The sequence below is a fragment of the Lepidochelys olivacea genome (genome assembly GCF_965140295.1).
Source record: "Lepidochelys olivacea isolate rLepOli2 genome assembly, chromosome: 12".
Classification (NCBI taxonomy): domain Eukaryota; kingdom Metazoa; phylum Chordata; order Testudines; family Cheloniidae; genus Lepidochelys; species Lepidochelys olivacea.
The window spans coordinates 5,269,352-5,297,206 of NC_140422.1; the positions used below are offsets into that span (position 1 = coordinate 5,269,352).

At 48.4% G+C, this 27,855-nt stretch overlaps 1 protein-coding gene across 1 annotated transcript in view; it reads left to right on the plus strand.

Moving 5' to 3' along the window:
• Positions 1-27,855, plus strand: part of PLEKHG4 (pleckstrin homology and RhoGEF domain containing G4) — a 165,812-nt gene that overhangs the window by 21,901 nt on the left and 116,056 nt on the right. Inside the window, exons 2-6 of the mRNA XM_084644640.1 lie at positions 566-763; positions 5,166-7,383; positions 19,290-19,502; positions 23,678-23,801; positions 24,893-24,986. Coding sequence (XP_084500766.1) covers positions 566-763; positions 5,166-7,383; positions 19,290-19,502; positions 23,678-23,801; positions 24,893-24,986 — 2,847 coding nt within the window. The remainder of the gene's footprint in view (positions 1-565; positions 764-5,165; positions 7,384-19,289; positions 19,503-23,677; positions 23,802-24,892; positions 24,987-27,855) is intronic.

The window sequence follows — 27,855 nt, forward strand, 5'->3', positions numbered from 1 at the left end:
CGTGGCTACACCTGTCCTGCTGCACGTCTAATTTTCAAACATGGGGAGAGGGTGGGGTTAATGAAGGCTTTCGGTAGCCCTCAGAGGCATGGAACACCGGCCTTTACACACCTATGTGCTGAGTGGTGCTTCCAGATGTGGAGTGTTTGAAAAGGTGTTTGAAACTTGGGCCTGCAGATCCACACGCCCCACTTCACTGATGTGCGGTAATAACACGTTAATTGCAGCCCCACCCGACTCAGCAGGGAGAAGGATTTGCTGTGTTAGCTTTATGCTGCGATGATCTCAGCACCGGGCGCAGCTCTCTGTTATGTGAGCGCTTCGCTCACGCACTGAGGGAGCTTATTTTAAAGACTATTTTACATGAAAATTCACATAATAAGGAAGCTAACACGGACTTAAGCTCATTCTTCCTCTTCCTCCCTTGCTTGAAAGGCCCTACATCCTGCAGGTGCTGCACCCCAGGAGTCTTGAGGGTCCTTAGCATGCTATCCCCTCTGTTCTATGCGAGGCGAGGTTGGGACATGCAGCATCTTGGTGCCATTAAAGTTCTCTCTTTTGACAGGACTCCGAATCACTGGACAGGTGCATACAGAGTACCTTATCAGTGCTCTACCCTCCGTTTGAGGCCACAGCAGCCACAATTCTGTGCCAGGTTTTTGACGTGGTGGAGAAGACATACCGCGGGGATGGATTGCGCTACCTCATAGATTTCCTGATTCCAGCAAAGCACATCTTGCAGTGCATTCAGCAGGATGCCTGTGTAAGTATCACTGTCTCCCAGAGGCTTGTCAGGAGACTTTTCTTGTAGCATTAGTCCATAAAAGTGCCGGCAAAAAGTATCATTAATGTATTTATTTATTATTATGGTTAGTTTATAGTAGGTGGACAGGCAGATAGACAAGAAGTGGTTGAGGATTAGTTATTGAAACCTGCATTCCAGAAATCAGAAGCGGGCTGGTGCCTTTGTGTAGAGCGTAAACAGAGACCCCGACTGAAGGGAGTTTTAGCTGAGTCTCCTTCTGAACTTTTACTGAGGTACACCTGACTGGAATATGGTAGTTCCTATGCCCTAGCGTCTCCTCAGTGATACGTAGTAGGAGGCCAGATTCTGCTGCTGGCAGGAGAACACTCTGGATGAAACACTGCCAGTCGGTGTTTTGCCCAGAACTCCCACTCCTTGTTGCTGGTTGCTGGAATGTTCCCAGACTCAGTAGCCTCGAGGAGTCACATTACATTGCTGCTACTATGATGCTGAGATTAGCATTTTCCAGCATTGCCAGTGCTCAGCATTACACAATCATGAGTCAGGCTCGCCAAAGTCATTAGATTGGCTTAAAAATTGTGTGATTTAAAAAAAAAATACACAGGGTTTTGTTGTTTGTTTGTTTGTTTTTTTTGGTCTTCTGGATTCTGAGCCTTTAGGGTGCACCTGGGTCACATTTTCATGGTTTTCACCTCAGCCAGGAGGGCTCGAAACTTCTTATTGAAAGCTGAGATTCTTGATCACTTGCCTCCAGGAGTTGGGGATTTAAGAAAAACAACAAATATCATGAGAACTGTGGCTTTTATGTGTTTTATGGGTTGCAAATGTTGGCAACACTGTAAAATGTTTGGCCTGCTTGTGAGTGGCCTCCAGCTGGTGTGTGTGCAACCTTGCACATGTACTTTGCACTACCGCACTTGTGTGTGATCTATTTGTCAGTGCATGAAAATTGTGATTTACATATGAAAATGCACCCGGGCTGCAGTCTGTCACCTGGATGTGCAGGTGTTCATGCTTGAATGTATATATGCAGGTGTGCACATCTGACATTGTACACACAGAGGTGCAGGCCAGGTTGCAGTCTGTAACAGAGTGTACAGGCTCTTTGAGATTTATGGGGAGCCCTCCCCGTTCAGTAATACCCTGTTCTAGATTTGCCCATAAAGATCCTGTGAAACAGGAGATGTGGTCCCTGGGGGGTAGGCAGGGGTTGTGGGGAAGCACTTTGGGTTTATAAAGAAGCTCCTTCTTCAGACCTTTAGGGCCCAAGGCTGGGGCAGGTGGGCCGCAGTTCCCCTCCCAGTCAGAGGGGATCAGCTGATTCTTGGTGATGACAGCCAGTCATTCTTTGAGAACAAGGCCTGCTGGGATATGTAGTCCATCTGGTCATCATATTCAGACCCTAGGGTCTGGCAGAGCATGCTGGGAAATAAGGGGTGGTTGTGAGGGTTTCCCAGGGCGAGCGTGGGGCCTTGTGGCAGCCCCCTGGGACTTGCTGCTGTGCAGTGCCTGTGGGGCAGCCCCTCTGAACAAATGCCTGGCATTGCCACCTTGGCAAGTCCACGGCGAAGGAAGGGTCTTCGGCCCCTGCTGCAGGCAGCTTCTTCCCTCCAACTGGCTGCCTTCCCACCTCCCGCCTCCTGGGGGAGAACAGCCCCTCCGGGCTGCTGGCGCTCCCGGCCCTCAGTGGCCAAGGAGAGGTGGGTAGGCAAGCGGGAGGGCTGAGAGGAGACGGGGAGAAGCAGAGCGAGTCGCACAGCTCCGGGGCCGGCTCTTTGCCCTCCTCCCCCGGCCCTCCCGCGGAGCGTGGGTCGGTGCTTTCCTCTTCCTCCCGCCTCCTCTCTGTGCTGCACCCTGGGAAGCGGCAGAAGAGGAGCCCTGCTGGAGCTCCCTGTCACCCGGCCCGGGCGTGGTGAGTGCCGGAGGCGCCGCCTGCACCAGGCAGAATCTCCACAGCTGCAGGAGGAGCAGGGGTGGCGCTGTCAGCCAGGGGCCCTTTGCCTGGCTGGGGCTGGGGGTGCATAACGAATGGGGGTCGGTGTGCAGGGGACACAGGCATATCATGCTGTATACAAGAGTTGGCCTGTATAAGTAGGGGCACAGCGAGCAGATCGAGGGACGTGATCGTCCCCCTCTATTCGACATTGGTGAGGCCTCATCTGGAGTACTGTGTCCAGTTTTGGGCCCCACACTACAAGAAGGATGTGGATAAATTGGAGAGAGTCCAGCGAAGGGCAACAAAAATGATTAGGGGTCTGGAACACATGACTTATGAGGAGAGGCTGAGGGAGCTGGGATTGTTTAGTATGCAGAAGAGAAGAATGAGGGGGGATTTGATAGCTGCTTTCAACTACCTGAGAGGTAGTTCCAGAGAGGATGGTTCTAGACTATTCTCAGTGGTGGAAGAGGACAGGACAAGGAGTAATGGTCTCAAGTTGCAGTGGGGGAGGTTTAGGTTGGATATTAGGAAAAACTTTTTCACTAGGAGGGTGGTGAAACACTGGAATGTGTTGCCTAAGGAGGTGGTGGAATCTCCTTCCTTAGAAGTTTTTAAGGTCAGGCTTGACAAAGCCCTGGCTGGGATGATTTAATTGGGGATGGGTCCTGCTTTTGAGCAGGGGGTTGGACTAGATGACTTCCTGAGGTCCCTTCCAACCCTGATATTCTATGATTCTATGGCCAAAGCAGTTATCACACACGTGGCGGGGGGGATTCAAATATCAGGAGACAGACCAAAAATCCATGATTAATTCCCAGCTCAGAACCACTCCTGGCAACTGGAGGGTATTTTCCCAGAGCCTGTGGATAGGTGGCTGACTACTGCTCCTCCCGCTAGAAGCCCTGCTGTGCTCCCTCCATCAACTTTCCTTGTACCTGCACCTCCTTCAGCCAGCCAGGTGCAGTGGCCTCCTACCATGGGCCAAGATCTTTTGGCCTCCATCTCCCAAGTGTAGACCCTCAAATAGTGGCAGATAAGCAGTGTCCTTTACCTGGTGCAATATTCCAGCTGGGTTTAACCCCGGTTCCTGAAATGATGCCCCTTTGCCCATACTTGTCAGAATTGAGTCATTCTCCTAGTGTAACTGCGTTAGAGACACTCCAAAAGCTCTGTTTAAAAAAACAGAGAACTTACATTCTACAGAAGAAAACAGAAACCTTAAGCCGGACCCATATTGACCACTTCAGCATTGCTTTGCTAGCACAGGCTTGAATGTTCTTCATTCAGATCCCTCTGTAAAACACATCTCACTCATGAATCCTTTCGGTGATAGCCCACAAAGAATATAGAGAAGAGAAGCCTATAGCAAAGGGAAAAAGGCAGCTTGTAGTCTCAACCTGCACGCTGGTATCCTGTGTACTGAGGTCTACGTCTAGTGCAGATTGTGAGCACGTGAAGGCAGGCAAACATCACCAATGCTTGCACAGCCTATGTCTCATTCTAGGCAGGCGTCTGGCCACTTGCACTAGTGAGTAAAAGACTCTGCCTGCAGCCTTTGAAAACTGTTCATGTTAGTGCAGTAAATCATCTGCAAATTTGCAACAAGTAAGCAGTTGTCTGGGTGCATTGGCTTAGGTACATACATTGTCTTGGTTGCTAGTGAAGTTCAGAATGTTTGGAATTCCTTTCTCATTCAGTTCCCTCTGCCCCAGTAAGTCACAGCTCAGAGAGAGGTGGGGTCTTCTGGCTTGAGCATTGCTCTAGGACAGTGGTTCCCAAACTAGGGGTGCTACTTGTTCAGGGAAAGCCCCTGGTGGGCCGGGCTGGTTTGTTTACCTGCCGTATCCGCAGGTTCAGCCGATCGCAGCTCCCACGTCCCTCGGCCCGCGCCACTTCCTGCAGTTCCCATTGGCCAAGAACGGCAAATCGTGGCCAGTGGGAGCTGCGATCGGCCGAACCTGTGGATTCAGCAGGTAAATAAACCGGCCCGGCCCACCAGAGGCTTTCCCTGAACAAGCAGCACCCCTAGTTTGGGAACCACTGTCCTAGGATGTGGGAATCCTTCTGTGTTCTAAATCCAGCTTCTCTGTGCCCTTCGCCAGGTCACTTCACATCTCTGTGCCTCATGTCCCCCATCTTTAAAACAGGGATAATAATGAGGCACGAGGCCACCTTGCAATGTGTTGATTCATTTTGCTTAACAATCTGTTCTGCCTTGTATGTAGTTGTGACACTCTGACCTTTCCCAGACCTGAAGAAGAGCTCTGTGTAGCTCTGTGTAGCTTGAAAGCTGGACTAAAAGATATGACCTCCCCCACCTTGTCTCTCATATCCTAGGATCAAAACACAGTACAGCAACACTGCAAACTGTAATAGGGAGCCAGTCATTTTTTTCTGTCACAAAGACTGTGGTGACCTCTTTCTATCACTGGTGCTGAAATGCTTTTCTCCTCCCTACAGGTTCAGTACTGTGGATTGCTGTTCCACCATGAAGGCTGGCCTCTCTGTGTCCATGAGAAGATTATAGTCCAGCTGGCCTCCATAGACTGGCGAGCCTTAAAGCCCGGTGACTTCTACCTGCAGGTGGTGCCCTACCTAAAGAAGTCGCCACGAATAGTACTGAAATGTTTGGCAAATGACAAACATAATGTAGAGGAAGTTGTGGTCCCAGAGGTCTCCTACACCTCTGTTTTTTCTGTGGAATGGTTGGAGTCCATCAATGGAGAGCGGATGGGTACAGCGCTGGAAAATTGTTTACTAGCCTCTGATGATAAAATATTCCGGGTTCCTTGGGATAAAGTTGTCAATCCTGAATTTATTGATAAACCAAAAATAATTGAAAATAATATCACAGCTCTCAAAATGGCTGAAGAATCTTCAAATTTGTGCTTCCCAATGGAGCATCCCAAATGCGACTCACCTGCTCCTGGGCCTCAAGCTTCGCAGGAGCAAGAAGTGATGCAGGACAATTTGGTCATTAGCAGGACGACTCAGGAATCAGCTGACACCGTTGTCAATGGTGTGTGTCCTGTGCCCCTGGAGGATTCTGAAAGTGACCCTGAAGGAGAGTACGTAGAGCTGACGGAAGTTTCACTGCCGAGATTTGGGCCACAAGTGGGCTCCTTAACCCAATCGATAGCCTTAAATTCTAGAACTCAACCCAGACCCAGAGTGAATGTCTCGAAAGACAAACACAGGCTTATTGTCCTTCGGGACAGTAGCACATGCTCAAAAAACTTGGTTTGTTCAGCACTTATACAAAAGCAGCACAGTCAGAAGGACACATCAAGGACCCCTTATTCAGGGGCTCATGAAAATGTAATTCATTTGGAAAACAACAAAATGATGCGACATGGTGAATTGTTACCAAAAAGTCAGCTGGAATCAAATGATCCTGGCAGTGTAGGGAATTCAGACTGTAACTTTCACACAGCTGCATCTCCAGCCAGCAGTGCGGAGAGTTCATCCTCCGTGGGGCAAGGGGCACACAGTGAGCACACGATAGACTGGAGATATGCAATGTGCAGTTACAATGATGTTTGTGCTGGAGACAGTGCTGAATGCAAGGAACAATTAATAGAGACTCCTGGAAAAACAGAAGCTGAAAGCGATGTCCGTGGGGCAGAAACTGGCAAAGAAACCACAGAGCTGAGCCCAGAAGCCCTTCCATTTAATGCTGCTGCTAGGGAGGGAATGCAAAATCAATTGAGAGCCCATGAGGACAGTGACAGCGCCAGGGTGTATTTTTCTCCTGTTTCGGTCATAGGACATTCCACACCACACTGCAGACTTGAGGAAGACTCTGGCATTCAGATTACATCTGAATCCTCACGTCTGACAGAACAATGCTTCCGTTCATCAGTGGATGTGCCAGATAGAATTGTAGAACACAATCATTGCAGTAATCCGCTAGTAGAACTTAGTCCTCTGTTAAGTCAGCCTGCAAAGTTGAAGCGAGGACAAGCAGACCAGTTAGGAGAGTTAGGCAGTGGAGTTAGTGTTGAGGAAGTCTGCAAAGAGACTGATGAACAAACATTCACTGGGAACGAGAAGCAGAATAGCCATCCATACTCCTCTGCTGTTGACAGGGGGATGGATGGATACTTGTCACAGGACAAAGGACAGGAGGTCATGGGCTGTACACAACAGAAAGGAGAAGAAACTAAACTACTCCAAACCTCTGGGCTAATAGAGATCAGACAGACAGCAAAACAGTTAGACAACAATGGCACAATGGTAGATGTACATATAGAGAGCTCCTACCAAATTGGAACCAAAAGGGATAGAGAGAAATGTGAGGAGAAACAAAGCTGTGTGGAAATCCAGTGTCACAAAAGTGTAGTGAACTCTGTGCTATTGCAAACCCCAAGGGAAGGGGTTGGCCTGGAATTTGTGGCGGGACAGGATTTGCAAGGGGGTCCGGAGAACAAACGAGGTGCTCCTGAACAAGAGGGGTCATGCAGAAGGACCAACCCAAAGGCTGGGAATGAGTCAGCAGCCTTGGAAACTCTAGACATGCTGAAACCCAAAGCAAAGGAACTGGCGGCCGCACTGCCATCTTCTCCACCTACTGATGGGGATAATGCTAAGAGGCCAATGCAGTTGGCTGAATGGAACAGCAATACAAAACCCACCCCTTCCAAGCAGGAAGCAGCTTCTCAGGATTCACCTTCTAAAGGTAAGCATCTATCCTCTGTATTTGAGACACACACGCATACAGAGAGAAGGGCCCAGACAGCCTACCCCTGACAGTCAGCTGCCTCCTGGAGAAAAGAATTTGGCAAATGTTAAACACTATTCAAACACTAATTATATTTGTGCATTTAGATGAGCCTATGGCTGAGAGAGGATTCTGGAAGTATTTACCTTTTCACTATGAATGTATACTGGTAGGAGAGGCATTATTCTCACCCAGAATCACTATGGCCTGGGGTTGTCATCCTACATTCAAGTGGACATAGTGTGGGTATTTTGTCCAACACAACATTGCCAACCTTTAAAGCCTTTCCGTTGACCAGGTAATCCCCACATCCCATGGTAATGTGCACTTAATAAATATGCACAATCGAAATATGTAATCATCATAGAAGATTAGGGTTGGAAGAGACCTCAGGAGGTCATCTAGTCCAACCCCCCGCTCAAAGCAGGACCAACCCCACTAAATCATCCCATCATAATAGAATGTATATTGTTCTGACCCTTTCATAATTGAAGGCCAAATCTGGGAGGTTACCTGGGGCAGAAGGCTACAGCAGAAAAAGACCACAGGAAAACAGATAGGCTTTTTAATGTGACCTGAACACCAGATTTGGATTCTGGTTAAGCAGTGTAGAAAGAAAATCCTAGTATTGAGGACCCCCACTGAAAACGCCCTCTCTCCAACTCACTTATGATTAAACTAGCAGGCTATTAGCCTGAGTGGCCTGGCTCATCGCAACGTTTCAGGTGGGGAAACGAAGGCACAGTGAGGTTAAGTGGCTTGACCCAAGTCACACAGTGTTTCAGTGGCTGAGCTGGGATCAGATTCCAGATCACCTGACTCCCCGGCTTGTGCATTAATGAAATCACCCATCCTTCCCACAGAGGAAGTTGGACATGCAGTTAAAATTTCAGGCTCCTGCACAAGGTTATACGCGTGTAGCATCTATTCAGACAGAGTGTAATACTAGAGTCATAGTGTCTTGAGAGTTAGCAGAGCTACAAACCTAGCCGTGCAGTTCAGATCTTCCAAAACATTGTATGGGCGCAGGACACTCCAGTGAGCAGGGCTGGCTCCAGCGTTTTGGCCGCCCCAAGTGGCAAAAAAAAAACAAAACAAAAACCCCTTGCCGCCGAACACAGAGGTGGAGTGAAGGTGCGGCCGTGGAATTGCTGCCGGCGACTGAAGAAGAGTTGTGTCCCTGCCGCCCAGCGCGAAACGCGCTCTGACGGAGCGGCCGCTGAATTCCTGCCACCGCCGCGGGCGGATTGCCGCCCCAGAGCCCGACGTCCTGCCGCCCCTTTACATTGGCCGCCCCAGGCACCTGCTTGGTTCGCTGATGCCTGGAGCCGGCCCTGGCAGTGAGACATCTCTAAGTCAAGGAAAAATTAGCAGGGGCTGGAAGAGTAGAATGAGAGGACAGTTGAAAGGCTATGGGAAACAGACCATGAAACTGCATTAGCTAGAGCTTGCCTGACCTTACCTGACCAAATTCATAGATTCATAGATTCATAGATATTTAGGTCAGAAGGGACCATTATGATCATCTAGTCTGACCTCCTGCACAATGCAGGCCACAGAATTTCACCCACCACTCCTAAAAAAGACCTCACACCTATATCTGTGCTATTGAAGTCCTCAAATTGTAGTTTGAAGACCTCAAGGAGCAGAGAATCCTCCAGCAAGTGACCCGTGCCCCATGCTACAGAGGAAGGCGAAAAACCTCCAGGGCCTTCCAATCTGCCCTGGAGGAAAATTCCTTCCCGACCCCAAATATGGCGATCAGCTAAACCCTGAGCATATGGGCAAGATTCATCAGCCAGATACTACAGAAAAGATCTTGTGGGGTCTCGGCAGACAGATGGGAACTTCCATACAGTGCCTGTACTGTAGATACAAAATCCCCACCTTCCTTTTGTTGCACTGCAGCCATAACTGAGCTGTGGGTTCTGATTACAAGCATAGTTGTTGTTACCTGACTGTCACATGTGCAAAAGTTGCAGTATTGTCCGGGCCTACTTATATCCCTGTAATTGGGCTAACATCATATTCTGTGTCTTTTGGACTGGCCATGTCTATATTGCGATTGGGAGGGTTGATTGCAGCATGTGTAGACGTAGCTAGATCAAAGGTAGCTTGAGTAACGATAGCAGTGAAGCCATGGCAGCGGGGTGGATGCCAGGGGCCTAGCCCTGCCCTCTTAGGACCCTGGGTATGTACTTGCACAGCTGCTGCCCATGCTGTCCCAGCTTCACTGCTATTGTTACCTGAGCTAGCTAGATACTGGTGCTGCAGTCACACCTCCTGATTGCGGTGTAGACATACCCACAGTTAGAGCGTGTCTACAGAAAAGCATCAGGACCCACTGGGATGTAACTGGGTTTCCTGGCAGTTATAGATGTAGAGAAGATTGGGTGTTTGTGAAAGTGACGTATTGAGAGCTGGAGAAACCAACTTGCTCTACCTGTTGTTCTGGTACATTGTACATTCTGGTACAGGTGAGTTCCCCCTGGCAGTGCCACCCAACTAATGAACATCAGTCCGGACCAGACACATCCACACAAAGAATAGGATTCCACTTCCATGCCCAGCATGTAGGCTTTTCAATGGTGGATGCTAGTACTTAACAACTGTGATGTCCCCTTAGAATGAGACACTCTCCACATGGGCTACAAAGCAGCCATTGGATGGTAACTGGTTTTAGTCATTGCTGTCCTGTGCCAGATTTTGCCTGATTACCCAGAGGTGAAAGCCACATGGCTGGAAGTCAGAAAACCTGGGCATTCAGGGTTTTGCCACACACTTTTTAAATGACCCCAGTGTCTCTTTGCCTCAGTGCTTCAATGTTCCTATCTGAGGAGTCCAAAAATAACTGATTCCAGTTGAGGTTATGAGATAATGAAAGTGAGAGATGCTGGCTGCTCTCCAGTTCATGTGCAATGTCTAATCACTGCAGTAGTGGAACTTAGTGACATAATACTTGGGGGAAAGCAAAGGGCCTTTCTGTTTCAAAAATACACTAGGGTTTTAAAGGACATGCCAGTGGTGATATTGCAGAACTAGGTGAGTCCCGCCTGGATGTTGCTATTCTGAGCTGTGGCCAGTGGCCCTTCAGTTGAAAGGTCTTATGTTAAAAATATTTTGAGTAAAGTATGAGTTAAGGGTTCAGGAAAACCAAAATGTTGTTTCAAAGCTGAGAGTACGTGGCTTTTAAAAATAGCCATAGTATTTCCTTACCAGTGTCACTACAATAAATTCATAGAATCATAGAATATCAGGGTTGGAAGGGACCTCAGGAGGTCATCTAGTCCAACCCCCTGCTCAAAGCAGGACCAATCCCAACTAAATCATCCCAGCCAGGGCTTTGTCAAGCCTGACCTTAAAAATATCTAAGGAAGGAGATTCCACCACCTCCCTAGGTAACTCATTCCAGTGTTTCACCACCCTCTTAGTGAAAAAGTTTTTCCTAATATCCAATCTAAACCTCCCCCACTGCAACTTGAGACCATTACTCCTCGTTCTGTCATCTGCTACCATTGAGAACAGTCTAGAGCCATCCTCTTTGGAACCCCCTTTCAGGTAGTTGAAAGCAGCTATCAAATCCCCCCTCATTCTTCTCTTCTGCAGGCTAAACAATCCCAGCTCCCTCAGCCTCTCCTCATAAGTCATGTGTTCCAGTCCCCTAATCATTTTTGTTGCCCTTCGCTGGACTCTCTCCAATTTATCCACATCCTTCTTGAAGTGTGGGGCCCAAAACTGGACACAGTACTCCAGATGAGGCCTCACCAATGTCGAATAGAGGGGAACGATCACGTCCCTCGATCTGCTCGCTATGCCCCTACTTATACATCCCAAAATGCCATTGGCCTTCTTGGCAACAAGGGCACACTGCTGACTCATATCCAGCTTCTCGTCCACTGTCACCCCTAGGTCCTTTTCCGCAGAACTGCTGCCTAACCATTCGGTCCCTAGTCTGTAGCTGTGTATCCTCCTTTCATTCATCCAGCCCATACTTCTTTAACTTGCTGGCAAGAATACTGTGGGAGACCGTGTCAAAAGGCTTGCTAAAGTCAAGGAACAACACATCCACTGCTTTCCCCTCATCCACAGAGCCAGTTATTTCATCATAAAAGGCAATTAGATTAGTCAGGCATGACTTGCCCTTAGTGAATCCATGCTGACTGTTCCTGATCACTTTCATCTCCTCTAAGTGCTTCAGAATGGATTCCTTGAGGACCTGCTCTGTGATTTTTCCAGGGACTGAGGTGAGGCTGACTGGCCTGTAGTTCCCCAGATCCTCCTTCTTCCCTTTTTTAAAGATGGGCACTACATTAGCCTTTTTCCAGTCGTCCGGGACTTCCCCGGATCGCCATGAGTTTTCAAAGATAATGGCCAATGGCTCTGCAATCACAGCCGCCAACTCCTTTAGCACTCTTGGATGCAGCGCATCCGGCCCCATGGACTTGTGCTCGTCCAGCTTTTCTAAATAGTCCCGAACCACTTCTTTCTCCACAGAGGGCTGGTCACCTCCTCCCCATGCTGTGCTGCCCAGTGCAGTAGTCTGGGAGCTGACCTTGTTCGTGAAGACAGAGACAAAAAAAGCATTGAGTATATTGGCTTTTTCCACATCCTCTGTCATTAGGTTGCCTCCCTCATTCAGTAAGGGGCCCACACTTCCCTTGACTTTCTTCTTATTGCTAACATACCTGAAGAACCCTTCTTGTTACTTTTAACATCTCTTGCTAGCTGCAACTCCAAGTTTTATTTGGCCTTCCTGATTTCACTTCTGCATCCCCGAGCAATATTTTTATACTCTTCCCTGGTCATTTGTCCAATCTTCCACTTCTTGTAAGCTTCTTTTTTGTGTTTAAGATCAGCAAGGATTTCACTGTGAAGCCAAGCTGGTCACCTGCCATATTTACTGTTCTTTCTACACATTGGGATGGTTTGTCCCCGTAACCTCAATAAGGATTCTTTAAAATACAGCCAGCTCTCCTGGACTCCTTTCCCCCTCATGTTATTCTCCCAGGGGATCCTGCCCATCAGTTCCCGGAGGGAGTCAAAGTCTGCTTTTCTGAAGTCCAGGGTCCGTATTCTGCTGCTCTCCTTTCTTCCTTGTGTCAGGATCCTGAACTCGACCATCTCATGGTCACTGCCTCCCAGGTTCCCATCCGCTTTAGTTTCCCCTACTAATTCTTCCCGGTTTGTGAGCAGCAGGTCAAGAAGAGCTCTGCCCCTAGTTGGTTCCTCCAGCACTTGCACCAGGAAATTGTCCCCTACCCTTTCCAAAAACTTCCTGGATTGTCTGTGCACTGCTGTATTGCTCTCCCAGCAATATAAACTGCTCCCGTGAGAACCAGGGCCTGCGATCTAGTAACTTCCGTGAGTTGCCAGAAGAAAGCCTCATCCACCTCATCCCCCTGGTCCAGTGGTCTATAGCAGATTCCACCACGACATCACCCTTGTTGTTCACACTATTAAACTTAATCCAGAGACACTCAGGTTTTTCTGCAGTTTCATACTTGAGCTCTGAGCAGTCATACTGCTCCCTTATATACAGTGCAACTCCCCCACCTTTTCTGCCCTGCCTGTCCTTCCTGAACAGTTTATATCTATGACAGTACTCCAGTCATGTGAGTTATCCCACCAAGTCTCTGTTATTCCAATCACATCATAATTCCTTGATTGTGCCAGGACTTCCAGTTCTCCCTGCTTGTTTCCCAGGCTCATTGCATTTGTGTATAGGCACTTGAGATAACTCGCTGATTGTCCCTCTTTCTCAGTATGAGGCAGGAGCCCTGCCCTCTTGCGCACTCCTGCTCGTGCTTCCTCCCGGTATCCCACTTCCCCACTTACCTGAAGGCTTTGGTCTCCGTCCCCCGGTGAACCTAGTTTAAAGCCCTCCTCACTAGGTTAGACAGCCTGCTTGCGAAGATGCTCTTCCCTTTCTTGGTTAGGTGGAGCCCGTCTCTGCCTAGCACTCCTCCTTCTTGGAACACCATCCCATGGTCAAAGAATCCAAAGCCTTCTCTCCGACACCACCTGCGTAGCCATTCGTTGACTTCCACCATTCAACAGTCTCTACCCAGGCCTTTTCCTTCCATGAGGAGGATGGACGAGAAAACCACTTGCGTCTCAAACTCCTTTATCCTTCTTTCCAGAGCCACGTAGTCCACAGTGATCCGCTCAAGGTCATTCTTGGCAATATCATTGGTGCCCATGTGGAGAAGCAGGAAGGGGTAGTGATCCGAGGGCTTGATGAGTCTCGGCAGTCTCTCCGTCACATCGTGAATCCTAGCTCCTGGCAAGCAGCAGACTTCTCGGTTTTCCCGGTCGGGGCGGCAGATAGATGACTCAGTCCCCCTGAGGAGAGAGTCCCTGACCACTACCACCCGCCTCCTTCTCTTGGGAGTGGTGGTCATGGAACCCCCAACCCTAGGACTGTGCATCTCATGCCTTCCAATCGGTGGAGTCTCCTTCTGTTCCCTTCCCTCAGATGTATCATCTAGTCCACTCTCCACATTAGTACCTGTGGAGAGAACATGAAAACGGTTACTTACCTGTATCTGCGTTGCTGGTACATGGATGCTCCCCTTTCTTCTTCTGGAGGTCACATGCTGCCAAATTTCTTCACCATCCTCCTGTCCCCGCTGCGCAGCCTGCTCTGAATCTTCAGAACATTGTGTCCGTAGAAGCATATCCTGACATCTGTCCAGAAAATCTTCAGTTTCTCTTATGCAACGCAAGATCGATAGCTGTTGCTCCAGACCTTGAACCTTCTCTTCCAATATGGAGACCAGCTTGCACTTTGTACAGGCAAATTAAAGTGCAAAAGGGGATAATGTACCTCACAGAGATGTGGGAAGCTTAGTTCGGTTGATAACATTTGTGAGGGCTTTGAGATCCTTGGATGGCAGGTGCTTGTTTAATTCATTATGATTCATCTCGCCATTTCTAACCCAAAGAACAACTAAGGCCTCATCTGCACCTAAGACTTAGGTCAACCTATGTACATCACTCTCGGTTTGAAAAACTCACCCCAGTGAGAGATGTCGTTAGACCGAGCTGAGCCCCAGTATAGACACTGCTAGGCTGACAGAAGAATTCTTCCGTCAACTAGCTGTTGCTTCTCAAGGGGGTGAATTTACTACAGTGGCAGAAGAACCTCTTCCCGCACTGTAGTGAGTGTCTACACTGCAGTGGTGTAGCTGGAGTGCTGAGCGGTGCCACTGTAGTGCTTGTAGTGTAGACATAACCTTAGAGATACAATTCCAAAGTGAACTAGCCACAATTTGCTATCCTTTTGGTATTCGTTTCCAGCAGCGTTCCCTGCCAGCTGTTCTGTGTCTGTAAGTTCGAAGAGCTACAGAGTGAAATTCTTGATAGGTAAGTTCATAGAATCATAGAACTACAGGATTAGAAGGGACTGCAAGGGTCATCTAGTCTAACCCCCTGCCAGTTCACATTATAGTTGAGGTGGTAAAACTATTGCCATTATAATCCCATATTTTATCCCACCCCTAACTTCCCAAATTGAGCTGAAACATACTTTGCTTGATCTCTGCCCAAAAGTGAACTGTCTTTGGAAAGTCTGAGCAAAGCCCCTTCTGCTGTGTCTGAGTTGGGAGAGCCCGGCAAACCCAGGTTGCTCACACTTACAGAAATTCCGGCTCCCGTTCCCCCTGCACTGATCATGTAAATACAATTCAGATTTGCCGTGGAAGGAGCCCTCATCTGGGGGGAAACTGGCTCTGAATTAAATGGTTATATGACTGAAAAATCACTTCCAAGGATGCTCTGCAGCGTCTGCGATGATTTTTTTACTACCCCGCCCATTAGTGATGATCTAGTACACTGTGCTGAATTGGAAAGAGCTGAGGCTCTTAGGCTGTTGCTGAGGCAGTTTGCAAGAGGAATTTCAAAGCCCCTTTGCAACCTGTACAGCCCAGCCCTCCCCCACAACTGCTGCCTTAACCTCAGGGAAAGGAGAAATCTGCAGGTGTGGCAAGTTCGTATGCCCGTGCTCTCACTGCAGATTTTGCTGCAATCTGCTACATTCTGCAATTTCCATTTTTTAAAAATTAAGCTCCCCCCCCCCCTTCACAACTTTGCATTAACATGAACAGATGTGCTGCAGCCCTGTTATCAGTGAGGTGTGAATGCCCCAACCTGGCTGGGCCAGTGAAATACTTACCTCATGAAGCCCAGGAATTGGCTTCTTTTCACGACCAAGCAGACGTCAGGTTGGTGCAGTGTGAAGGCTGCACAGCTCCAGCAACACTAGCCCCCTGCCCAACTGGCTCTGGCCTTCTGGTTGGGAAGCCCAGTGACCTGCAGTCCCCTGTAGCTCACACCAGGAGATTTCCCCCTTTTCCTTCTCCCCTCTCTAGTCTTCCCATGGACTTGTTCCTTACAACTGCCTAGGTTCTTCCTTCTAGTCCCGCCCCCTGGGCAAATGGAAGTCAAGGACCAGTAGCCCTTTCTTTCTCTGGCATCTCCAGGGGCAACTGTCCCTTCTCTCTCTCCCTTCTCCAGGTTCCCCCTTCCAGTTGTCCTGGCATATTCTCTCTCTTTTAATATCCTTAGGTTCCCCTTTCTTTCCTACCCCCTCCCCACACTGGGAGGCCAGCACGGAGAGCCACCAGGAGTTGAAGTGCACTAGTCTCTGGCAGCTCCAGCAGCTGCAGCCTGTAGAAGACAGTTGTACCGAGTGTTTTTTCCAGCTATAGTTGTCCAGCCCAGATAGTGGAATTGGGACACAGAGTGGAACTTGGGAGCGGATGGCTGGTGTGCCAGGGTACTGGATCAGGACTGACTCAGCTGCTGAATCACCTAGGTTTGCTTGGTGTCCACTATTAAATACTGACCCCCCTGCCGATGGCAGCACAAAGGGTGAGGTCACAAGCATGCACAATTCATTCATATTTCTGAAAAAATGTCTCTGCTAGAACTGCTTACTTGCAGCTTTGATCTGTGCTGTAGCCAGAGTGGCTGTACCTCTGAGAGATGCCTTTCCTCATCAGTTCAGTCAGGGCTTCAGTGTTCTGCAAACATATTTGTTCTTGCATTTAATATGTTACAAATAGCGATGTAGTCTAGGTGCAGAAGCAGAGGGGGTGTATTCCCTGGTTTGGGTGAGGAATGGCCCGTGCTCAGCTCACAGCTGCCCTGCTATCTGTCTCAGTGCTGGGCAGCGGTTGGGAGGATGAGAGAGAGACGTTCCTGTGCGCTGAATTCCTTTCCAGTTCCCTCTTTGTGGTTCGTAGTGGTTACCTTTCCTTGCTGCTCCAGATGGACACAGCTTTGCCAGTTACCCTCCTTGGTGACCATTCTACAGGACAGGTTGAACCTGCTTGTAATGATGCAATTACTAATCCAAAGCAAACGCTCTCATTGGGACTGCAGGCTGGATAGCCACAGAATCCCACAGCCCCTGCTCCAAATCATAATGACAATTCTCCAAACATACCTGTCAGTTCAGCGCAACTGCTCCTGTATTTCCCCTCTGTGGTCCAGCCAGGGCACCCACTCTCAGGCCTCCGCCTCCCCAGCTGTTGGCTATTTGCATGGAGACCCATGTCCCTCTCCCTTCTGACCAGGGTATTTCCAGACTGCACAGTTCCCTGCCTTCACTGTGTTATTCCCAGCGCAGACAAATTGCCAAAGAACACCTGCTTGCTTTCTCTACAAAGATGGTTAACAGGTATAATGGCTACAGTTCTGAGCCAACTTTATTCTTAAGCTGTTACAAAGGAAACATATTAAACACAATAAAAGAGCCTACATGCATGCTAATAAACTTACCAGGGTTCACCCCAACATGGCAGGAGCAGTTCTTCACCCCGCCACCCACGGGGTTGCCTTGTGATTACAAGTTCATCACAGCTTTAGCTCAGAACAAGCCATCAATCTTATGTGGCCTCAGTAGCCCTGGTCCTTCCAGTCCTGCCCTAAGGACTGGGACCCTCTATGGACCTGGGGTCCTGTCCATTTTCTGGAACAGGACGCAGACCCTGTCTTTGTCTGTTGGTCCCTGGGGAACCCAGTTTGAACTAGTGTATGTGCACCTTTCCAGGGGTGACTTCTCTACCGATGTCCCACCTGAGTGAATTAGCCTGACCACTCCCTTGCTGTTCTCCCATTTGCACTTCCCATGGAAATACATAAATTCCACATGCACACCCACATTTTTTAATACAGTGGACCCCAAATTCAGTAAGGTTGAACTCAGTTCAGTAAAGTTTATCTTACCTCCATAAGATAAACTTTTGTTCAGGATATTATAGGATATTCTGTCTGTTGCAATATGCATCATAGCAGAGTTCCAGACTCAGGGCCCTGTACATGACCAGGTCTGAAATTCCCCAGGCACAAAGCTCTGAAGCCATTGGGGTATTTCATACCAGTTCTGCCATAGCTAGTGCATTAAACTGCAAGCTTAGGGATCATGAGTTCTATTCCCAGGTCTTCCACTAGGCTGCTGCTCATATATCTGTTCCCTTCATAACACTTATTAGACTAATATACAATTAACATGGCATGTGTTAAATGGATTAAAAACTGGCTAACTGATAGCTCTCAAAATGTAAAGTGAAATTATCATTGAATGGGTGTGTTTCCAGTGGGGTCCCACAGGGATTGGTTCTTGGCCCTATGTTATTTAACATTTTTATCAGTAACCAGGAAGAAAACATAAAATCATGCATAAACAGGGGAATCTTGAGTAGAAGTAGAGAGGTTATTTTACCTCTGTATTTGGCAGTGGTGTGACTGAGGCTGTGTCCAATTCTGGTGAATTGGACATTGATAAATTGAAGAGGGTTTCAGAGAAGAGACACAAGAAAGATTAAAGGATTAAAAAGCATGCCTTATAGTGATAGACTCAAAGTGCTCAATCTGTTTATCTTAACAAAGAGAAGGTTAAGGGATGACTTGATCACAGTCTGTGAGTATCTACATGGGGAACAAAGAGTTAGTAATGGGCTCTTCCGTCTAGCAGAGAAAGGTAAAACGTGATCTGGTGGCTGGAAATTGAAGCTAGACAAAATCAGACTGGAAAGAAGGTGTGAATTTTTGACAGTGAGGGTAATTAACTATTGGAACAATTTACAAAGATTGTGGTGGATTCTCCATCAGTGACAATTTTTAAATCAAGATGGACTGTTTTTCTAAAAGATCTGCTCTAGGAATTATTTTGGAGACATTTGCCGGTCTGTGTTATACAGGAAATCAGACTAGATGATCATAGTGGTCCCCTCTGGCTTTGGAGTCTATGTATTTATGAAACCCTAATCTCCTCCCTCCCAGTATGTGGTCCAGGCACAAGGCATCCTTCCTTTCACTTATCTGGGGTAGGCCAGTGTATCCAGAGTTGGACTCCATCAGAGAATGATGTCATCATAAGATAACCAGCAAACTCTTCAATGTGTCCGTGACCTTCAGGCCTGGAACCCGTCCCTGTTCCTACCTGCTGCCCAGAATTCTCGTAGGGCACAAAGACAACTTAAAACTTTTTTATTTAAAAAGCTGGGAAAAGGGAGCTTGCAAGTAGCATGGGATGGGCGTCACCCTATAAACAGCAGCATTCGCTCCTAGAGTTCCCAGGGGTCCCACTTCAAGCCACAGTGGAAGAGATACAGCTTTCTGGGAACAGCTGTTTAACTAAGTAGCTCCAAATGTCTCTCTATTAGTAAATAAGGGGCGTAGTGACAGCAGGTATTGATGCAGCAGTTTACTTGGTAACGGTACTAGCTGTTGAAGAGCTTTGGGGTGCCGGTGGTCCTGGCAGGTCTCTTGCGTCTGGAGTTTGTTAGCTGACACCTCTGACTGGGGATGTGTTCTGCTCCCAGGCCCTTGACACCAGTGGGATTATTCTTATTTTACAGGAACACGGCTGAAAGGGGGAGAAAAGATAAAAGAAGTGTGTACAGATTCGTGGGAGCCAGTGGGTCGAGTCTGTTCCCCAGAGGAAGGCTCAGCAGCTGTTACTCACCAGGAGCCCCCATCTGATGTGGCACCCAGAAGTTTTCAAACTGCACCTGTCACAGCAAAGGAAGTGAACCTCGACGTACTCACGAGTGGAGTTGCCTGTCTGCCAGGTGAGTAACTGAGCCAGAGGGATGGGCAGGAAGTGTTATGCTGGAGAAGGGCTGATGTAGGTGTGCTGCTGGTAGGGGTGCATTTTAGACTTTCCCGGGGGGCAGGAGGTCTGTGTGTGCCGTATTCCTTTCACTAGAAACATTTCTGAAATTCGCTGGCCAGCTCTTGGAGCTTTCAAGCTGAGTCGCGGACTGGCAGGAAACAGGAACTCACTCTCAAGAAGGACTGGATAATTTGCATCCAGGAGTCCTAATGTAACTATAACACCCTTGTGGCCAAGACGGAGTCCACTCTGTGGGGTGGCTGCGGTCAAGGAAAGGTGCACACGGGAACCCAGCAGGGAAACTCCCTTCCACCCCAGGGGCACCTGTTCCAATCCCCAACGTAAATACATACACACTGGAACAGTACAATGAATATAGGAAAGGGAAATATTTATTTACAGAGGGATGAATTTAGAAAAACAGCAGGAGAAAGATAAGGGGAGCATTAGAACAAGGGTTCATCTACCATGAGTGTCCAGTGTGAAAGGGTGGATGCCAAGCACTGCATCTAGACTCAGAGCTCAGGAATCCAGGACAGAGTTCCGGTCCAGCAGTGAATCTTGGGTGCTCCTGGTTGGCTTCGGTGCCAGTAAACTTTCCCCAACAAACCCCTCCAGTTTCCTTCTCTTCGGCTCTCTGCAAACCCACACAGAGTGACAACCGCCCCACTTAGCTAGCTACTGCCTCCCTCCTTATTCCCAATGCAAAGTCACAAGCCCCAGTACTGACAGTTGTCGCTGTGTTGATCCCAGGATATTAGAGACACAAAGTGGGTGAGGTAATATATTTTAGGGAACCAACTTCTGTTGTTGAGAGAGACAAGCTTTCGAGCATATGGCTATAACTATGCTGCAGAAGACAGCAGTCATACATCATGATCTGGATAGCTTGGTAAGCTGGGTCCGTTCAAACAAAATGTATTTTAATACAGTCAAATGCAAGGTCTAGGAACAAAGAATACAGGCTGTACCTAGAGAATGAGGTGCTGTGTCCTGGAAAGCAGCAACTCGGAAAAGGGACACAGTGGACCAGCAACTAAGCAGAGCCCCCTGTGCACTGTAGTGGCAAAAAGGGCTAATGCAATCTTTGGCTGTGTAAAGGGGAATAGTGGGCAGAAGTAGGGAGGTGATTTTAACTCAGCATATGGCACTGGTGAGACCAACACCAGGATACTGCATCCAGTATGATGCTTTCCAGTATGATGCAGAAAAGAGCCACAGAAATGACTCAAGGGCTGGAGAAAACACCTTACAATGAGAGACTTCAGGAGCTCAATATGTGTAGAAGGCCGAGGGGCAACTTGATTACTGTATATAAGTACCTTCGTGGGGAGAAAATAACACCTACTAAAAGGCTCTTTAATCTAGTGGAGAAAAGCAGAACACGAACCACTGGCTGGACATAGAACCCAGACAAAATAGAAATAGGGCCCCGTTTTTTAACAGTGAGGATAATTAACCATTGGAACAAACTACCAAATCAAGTCTGGATGCCTTTCTGGAAGATATTCTTTATCCAGGCACAAGTTGTTGGGCTCCACACAGGGGTAACTGAGTGAAGGTCTCTGGCCTGTGTTATACGGGAGGTCAGATCAGATGATCTGATGGTCCCTTCTGCCCTTAAACTCTATGAATCTATGAAAAATGCAAACCAAAAATGTCACATGCACGTAAACCACTTAGAAATAATAACCCATGAACACAGGTGCAGCCTTCCAGAAATGCTTGAAGGGAACCTTCATCTGAGGGAGGAGCAACATCAGAAGCACTAAATGCATCCAAATCATCCCCAGGAAGTGGGAGTGCCCAGCATACTATTAGGAGGAGTGTGAGCTGGGGGAGATGCGCACATGCTCAAACACACACAGACACCCCCCCCCCATGAGATGTTAGACATGGGTAGGGGTTATGGGAACACCATGGTTACAGTGAAGAGAGTAAATATAGTTTTATAAGGGGTAGGAACTAACAGAGGAGGTTCAGAAGAGGCTTTCCTCTGGGCAGGATGTTTCATTAGTCAATTGCGGCAACCCTTGCACTTTCCTATGAATTATCCAGTACCAGCCATTGATGGAGACAGACCCCTTGTCTGATCCGGTCAGGTAATTTCTATACTCCTATGTGGGAATCAGGGGAAAGTTTAATCCAGTTCTTGCGGTTAATAATTCTGAGGACAATAACTGATGCTTAAGAAAAAGGTGAAAACAACCCCTGCTGAACTTGACCATTGTATCATCTTGTCCATAAAGAGAGGATTCTGTCCTGATCTCTCAGGAAGTCAGATAATGTCCTGGAGCATGAGAGTTTTGAGGACTTCTCTCTTAACTCACAGAGCTACGTATATTATTAATGAACTCTTTCTATTTTATCACCATTTTCTGGTCGTGTATTGCCTGGAACAGAACACAATATTCCAGGTGCAATAACAGTGCTCCTGATTTATTTAATCTCCCTTTCAGACCTGACTTTAGAAGAACAAAGACCATTTAATGGTCCTGCTCCCTGAAAAGGAGTTAACCCTACTTGTGATTTCCCCTCTGTTTTAAATAATGGCTGCTCGGGGCCCTGGCTCTCATTGCTGGACTTCACTGAGAGGTTTGCTCCTAGCAGAGCAGATCTGTTTATTTGGGGCTCATTGTGCCCTCACTGAAATGACTTATTTACTTCATTTTATTTCTATTCACATTCCCTCCAAGGGACAGCAGGGGCCAAGTGGGTAAGATACAGAAAAGTGTAATTTAATTATTATTTTTTTAGGATTCTGCTTTTGTTAGGTTTCTTGGGATGTTTTTAATCATGTCATGCCATTTTTACGACTGGAACAAGAGACATGTGTTCCCAGCTTGTATAGATGAGCGGTCTCCTCAGAACAGTGAGATTGTGGGGTACAGCAATGCTGGTAACTTGCCCTTGCCTGGGGGTCTCTGCCAGTTTTGTTGAATAGAAGAGACCAGGTATGGATCTCTGAGGTGAAATATAGAACTCTGAAACACACCGGTCGGGTGCAATTGCACTGTCCCCTTGGGTCCTTTGCTTCCTTGTTCTCAGTGCAGAGCCAAGCAATCCCAAGCCAAGCAAGGAGGATTGTTGAACACCAATTAACACATCTTGCAGAATTCCTGGGATAAAGATGGATAACCTCTTAAACCCGCCCCCCTCCCCCCATAACTTCTGCCCCTGGAATTTTTGTCATGAAGGAGAGAGCCACAACTGCCTTTCAGCTCTCCTTTCCTGGCTGGCAAGATCAAAGGTGTTTGGTGAAAGCAAAGGTCTTTCACCTGCTCCACGCACAGAGCCCTGGGGAATTCAGCTTGCTCTGGGTGGGGGAATCAGCTGCCTTGTGCATGCTCTCTTTGTTCACACCTTAACCCGCTGGCATCCCCTGCAGAAGGACGCCAAACCTCCTGCAAGGTTAACAGTGTGTGCCCAGCGCCCATTGTCCCTTTAGGGCTACCATAGTGTGATGGGCTCCTCCACAGTGAGGGGAAAGCCATGCTTCTGATGCTTCCACCTTGCGCTGGCCCTGGAGTGGGAGCTGCGGGTTCTCTCTCTGTAGATTTGTTCTGAAGAGGAGCCTGCTGCTTTGTGTGCTGGGAGACTGGGCTTTCCTCCCTCCGCCTGGAGTATTAGTCCTGAATTTGATTAGGCTGCACACAGTTCTTCAAAGCTGTTTAAATTCCTTCCAGCTGACAGCAATCAGCTGCAGAAGTAATCACGCTGCCTGAGGGCCAAGAGGGCTTTAGGCCCGTCAAGCCTGAGTTGTATTACTTTGTGCAGTGCTGAGTGTGGGCCTGAATCGCTGTTTCCAGTAACTACAACAAAACTTTATTAGAGACCGTGCAAACAGCGAGCGTTATCTGTGCCTCTCAGTGGCTATAGTACTGCTTCAATGGCAGGTCCTGGTCTTCTCCCGATGGGCACTGGCATGTTGTAGAGGTTGTGTGCTCAATTCTGTGGGGGTGGGAAGTGGGGGAAGAGCCTTTGGTCCCAGTAGCAATGCTGTAATTTACAGGGAGCATAACTAAGGGCTGTGGGTGAGATGGGCTGCCCTGGGGGTAATCTGTGGGGGGTGGGGAGGATCCGTCAAGGCTCTGACAAATGGCAGATGTTAAAATAAATTCTCATTTTCAGGCACCAGAGACAAATGTGGACGTGCAGTGGCCATAATCACCACAAGGAACACGATTTGGCTAAACCCCCATTGCAACACCAACGAGCTGGTGGGCCTCCTCCTGTACTTACACAGCATCCCAAGGTTGGTGCCATTTCCAGGCTGGGCAGGGTGTCAGACAGGCAGGACAGGGCAAACTCGACTGGGGGCTAGCTGAATGGAGCTGGCGTCCTTTGGCAGCATGAGGAGATGGCCCCAAACAGCTCTGAAACTGCACGAGCAACAGATCCGCTGACTGCGTGCTTTGGACATGCAGCGTGCGGTATACGCATGCTAAGCAGCAGCGTTATGTGTATCTTGTTCTACGTTTCCAAGCATTGCCATAAATCCAAACCATTTCTCACTCTTCTGCATTAACTCCAAAAATAGGGCTTAGAAAACCTGACGTTGACAGTTCTGGGGTAGCCCAGCAACAGCCCCGTGACATAGTTCTAGGAAACAACCTTCCTGACAGCCTGTCCTCCAGTGACGAAGGCAGCTGCAGAGGCTGAGCAAGTGTGCCTCAGGTGGACGAGCGACATATTGGCATCACGGATGTGATGCAGTTTGCCAGGAAGGGCTAAACGCATTCAGAATGTATCCGTTTGTCACGTGCTGTGTCGTTTCCCCCCTACTGCTGCTGCCATGGGCTCCCTGGCTGACGGGGCTTCTTCCAGCTCCTCGCAGACTCCGTTAGGTCTTAGCTCCTGGTCTGCGTTCTGTAATGCTTTGAAAAATACGATTAGGTCCAAGTGTGAGCTTTGTCGTCAGTGCAGCCGAAAGGCTGCTGCGTGCCAGCCCTTGGGCATAGTCAGTGAGTGCTGCCACTCCCCATGGCTTTCCTCCTCACTACCTGCCTCCAGAGAGATGTGATAGTCTGTGTTGTCTGCAGATTTGCTGCTGGGGTCTGGGGTGTGGTGCGGCATGGCAAGAATGACAGTGTCATGGGAGGAGGTGTGGTAGGTGGGGCATCAGGAATTCACTTAGCAGTAAAAGGGAAGAAGAAAGAGCAGCCTAGGCAACTTCAAAGGGAAGATATTGTGGCTAATAAAAAGACGCCAGTTAGTGGCTTCCCTTTACAGAGTGGTATGGGTATGCCCGGCATGGTACCCCATGTTATCTAACAGTACCCCATGAATAACCCGTGCTGCACTGGAGCAATGACACACTAACTATTTCTTTCCCTTTCCTCACAGAGCAGAGTGCCGAGCTTTGGGCCTAACCATTCTGGTAGATGCTCGTCGCTGTTCACCAGTTCCTGCCCTTTTTAAGGCTTTCAGCTTAGTACAGGTGAGCCCGCAGAAGCAGCCCCAGCCCTTTGGCCCCAGGCTCTTTGGTGTGGTTGCTGCGTTCCAGCTGCCAGCTGCCCTGAAATCCATCTGTGCCATCCCAGGTTTTGGCTGCTTTCAGGAGGTGGAGCGCTGCCCTGTTTCAGGGGGACCCCTTGCCTGTACTTCCCAGTCCTCTGGAAAAGCCAGAGCCCTGACTTTGGGGGGGAAACAGCTGCACTCCTTTCAGCCACTCTGAGAGCCTTGTCCCCAGGCCCGTAAGTGCTGTCCACGGAACTCTGCTCAGAATGTGCAACCACATTTCTGGCGAGTGTCTCTGTTGGCATCAAGATTTTGTTTTCATTCATCAGCTGCGTGAAATACTCAGTGGACCGTCACCTACAAAGACGCATTAGAAGTGAAGCAGAAAGGCTAGGGCTGTGGCTCGCGGGACTGTCCCTGAAGGAGAAGGGCGGTGCTTTATGTCAGTGCTATTGGGAGGAACGTGTACTGCTGTTGATCTGGCAAGGGGGTGAATGATTGGAAGCAGACATGCTGTAACTTAATCTTGTTTCAGGTCAAAGGCTTTCATGTCAGTCAGCTGGAAATCAAGTGTATTGTGTTGACACTGATCAGAACTTATTTCCCATCTGTTGTTAGAAATCCAAACGAGGTAACGAGTTGTAGCTACAAGTAATCATGGTTAAGCAGGTGCCTCTTTGCACTGGCCTTTTGGCCCTGCAGGGTGTCCACTCAATCAGACTCTGAATGAACCCATGATGAGATTTTAATGACACTTGTGCATGCAGAGAGGGCAGTCTGCTGGCTGCGTGGGTGGTGCTTTGCTCTGCCAAATCAGAGAGCTGGGGCTGAGTCATGGGTCTCCTCTCTTCCTTCCAAAGCTGGGTGGAGTTGGGAGCTGTGCTCAAGCAGCATGCTTCGCCCCTGGGGCAAGGGAGTATCTCATGGTGCTGAGCTCTTGCTCCCAGTGCTGCCAGGGTAACAGTCACAGCTCCTAGGAAAGGGACTGTCTTTCATTTCACAGTGTCGCTCCTTGGTGCCCGGGTCAGGGCTCTGAAAGGTGCATAGCTGTGTTTCAGATGACAGACTTCCTAGAAATCAGTAATGCTTTTAGGGAACTGGGTGATCAGAACATAGGACTAGAAGGGGGGATCTTGGGTCATTGAGTCCCGTTCCCTGCTATCATAGGTACCCCAGTTGTATAATCCTGTTAATACATTTATCAAGCTCCATCTTCAAACCAGTTGGGTTTCTTCTCCCCACTCCTCCTACTGGGAACAATTTTCCAAGGGTTGTGGTGGAGTCTCCATCACTGACTATTTTAAAGCCAAGATTGGACGTTTTTCTAAATGTTATGCTCTAGGAATTATTTTGGGGATGTTCTCTGGCCCGTGTTATGCAGGAGTTCAGACTAGATGATCAGAATGGTCTCTTCTGAACTTGGAAGTTTCAGTATCATTAGTCACTATCAGTATCATTAGTCAGTATCATTATCCCCATTTTACAGATGGAGAAAGTGAGGCACAGAGAAATTAAAGTGACTTTCTTACCCAGCAGGCCAATGGCAGAGCTAGGAATAAAACCCTGTACGCTTGAGTCCTAGGCCGGTACCCTAGTACTCTATTGCCTAGAGTATAGACTAGAATATATTTTGATGTTCATACTCCACTGTATCTCAGGGGATGGATGGTTATATACTCCTGTTTTTTTGCCAGAGGAAAAGTACTATCATGGAAGATTAGGGTTGGAAGAGACTTCAGGAGGTCATCTAGTCCAACCTCCTGCTCAAAGCAGGACCAACCCCAACTAAATCATCCCAGCCAGGGCTTTGTCGAGCCAGGTCTTAAAAACCTCCATGGATGGAGATTCCACCACCTCTCTAGGTAACTCATTCCAGTGCTTCACCACCCTCCTAGTGAAAACGTTTTTCCTAATATCCAACCTAAACCTCCCCCACTGCAACTTGAGACCGTTGCTCCTTGTTCTGTCATCTGCCACCACTGAGAACAGCCGAGCTCCCTCCTCTTTGGAAAACCCCTTTAGGTAGCTGAAGGCTGCTATCAAATCCCCCCTCACTCTTCTCTTCTGCAGACTAAATAACCCCAGTTCCCTCAGCTTCTCCTCGTAAACCATGTGCCCCAGCCCCCTAATCATTTTTGTTGCCCTCTGCTGGACTCTCTCTAATTCGTCCACATCCTTTCTGTAGTGGAGGGCCCAAAACTGGACACAGTACTCCAGATGAGGCCTCACCAGTGCCAAATAGAGGGGACTAATCACTTTCCTCGAACTGCTGGCAACGCTCCTACTAATACAGCCCAATATGCCGTTAGCCTTCCTGGCAACAAGGGCACACTGACTCATATCCAGCTTCTTGTCCACTGTAATCCCCAGGTCCTTTTCTGCAGAACTGCTGCTGAGTCAGCTGGTCTCCAGCCTGTAGCGGTGCATGGGATTCTTCTGTTCCAAGAGCAGGACTCTGCACTTGTCCTTCTTGAACGTCATCAGATTTCTTTTGGCCCAATCCTCCAATTTGTCTAGGTTACTCTAGACCCCATCCCTACCCTCCAGTGTATGTACCTCTCCCCGCAGTTTAGTGTCATCTGCGAACTTGCTGAGGGTGCAATCCATCCCATCATTCAGATCATTAATGAAGATGTTGAACAAAACCGGCCTGAGGACCAACCTCTGGGGCACTCCGCATGATACCAGCTGCCAACTAGACATCGAGCTGTTGGTTACTACTCGTTGAGCCTGATGATCGAACCAGCTTTCTGTCCACCTTATAGTCCATTCCATCCAATCCATACTGTTTTAACTTGCTGGCAAGAATACTGTTGGAGACCATATTTAAAGGTTTGCTAAAGTCAAGG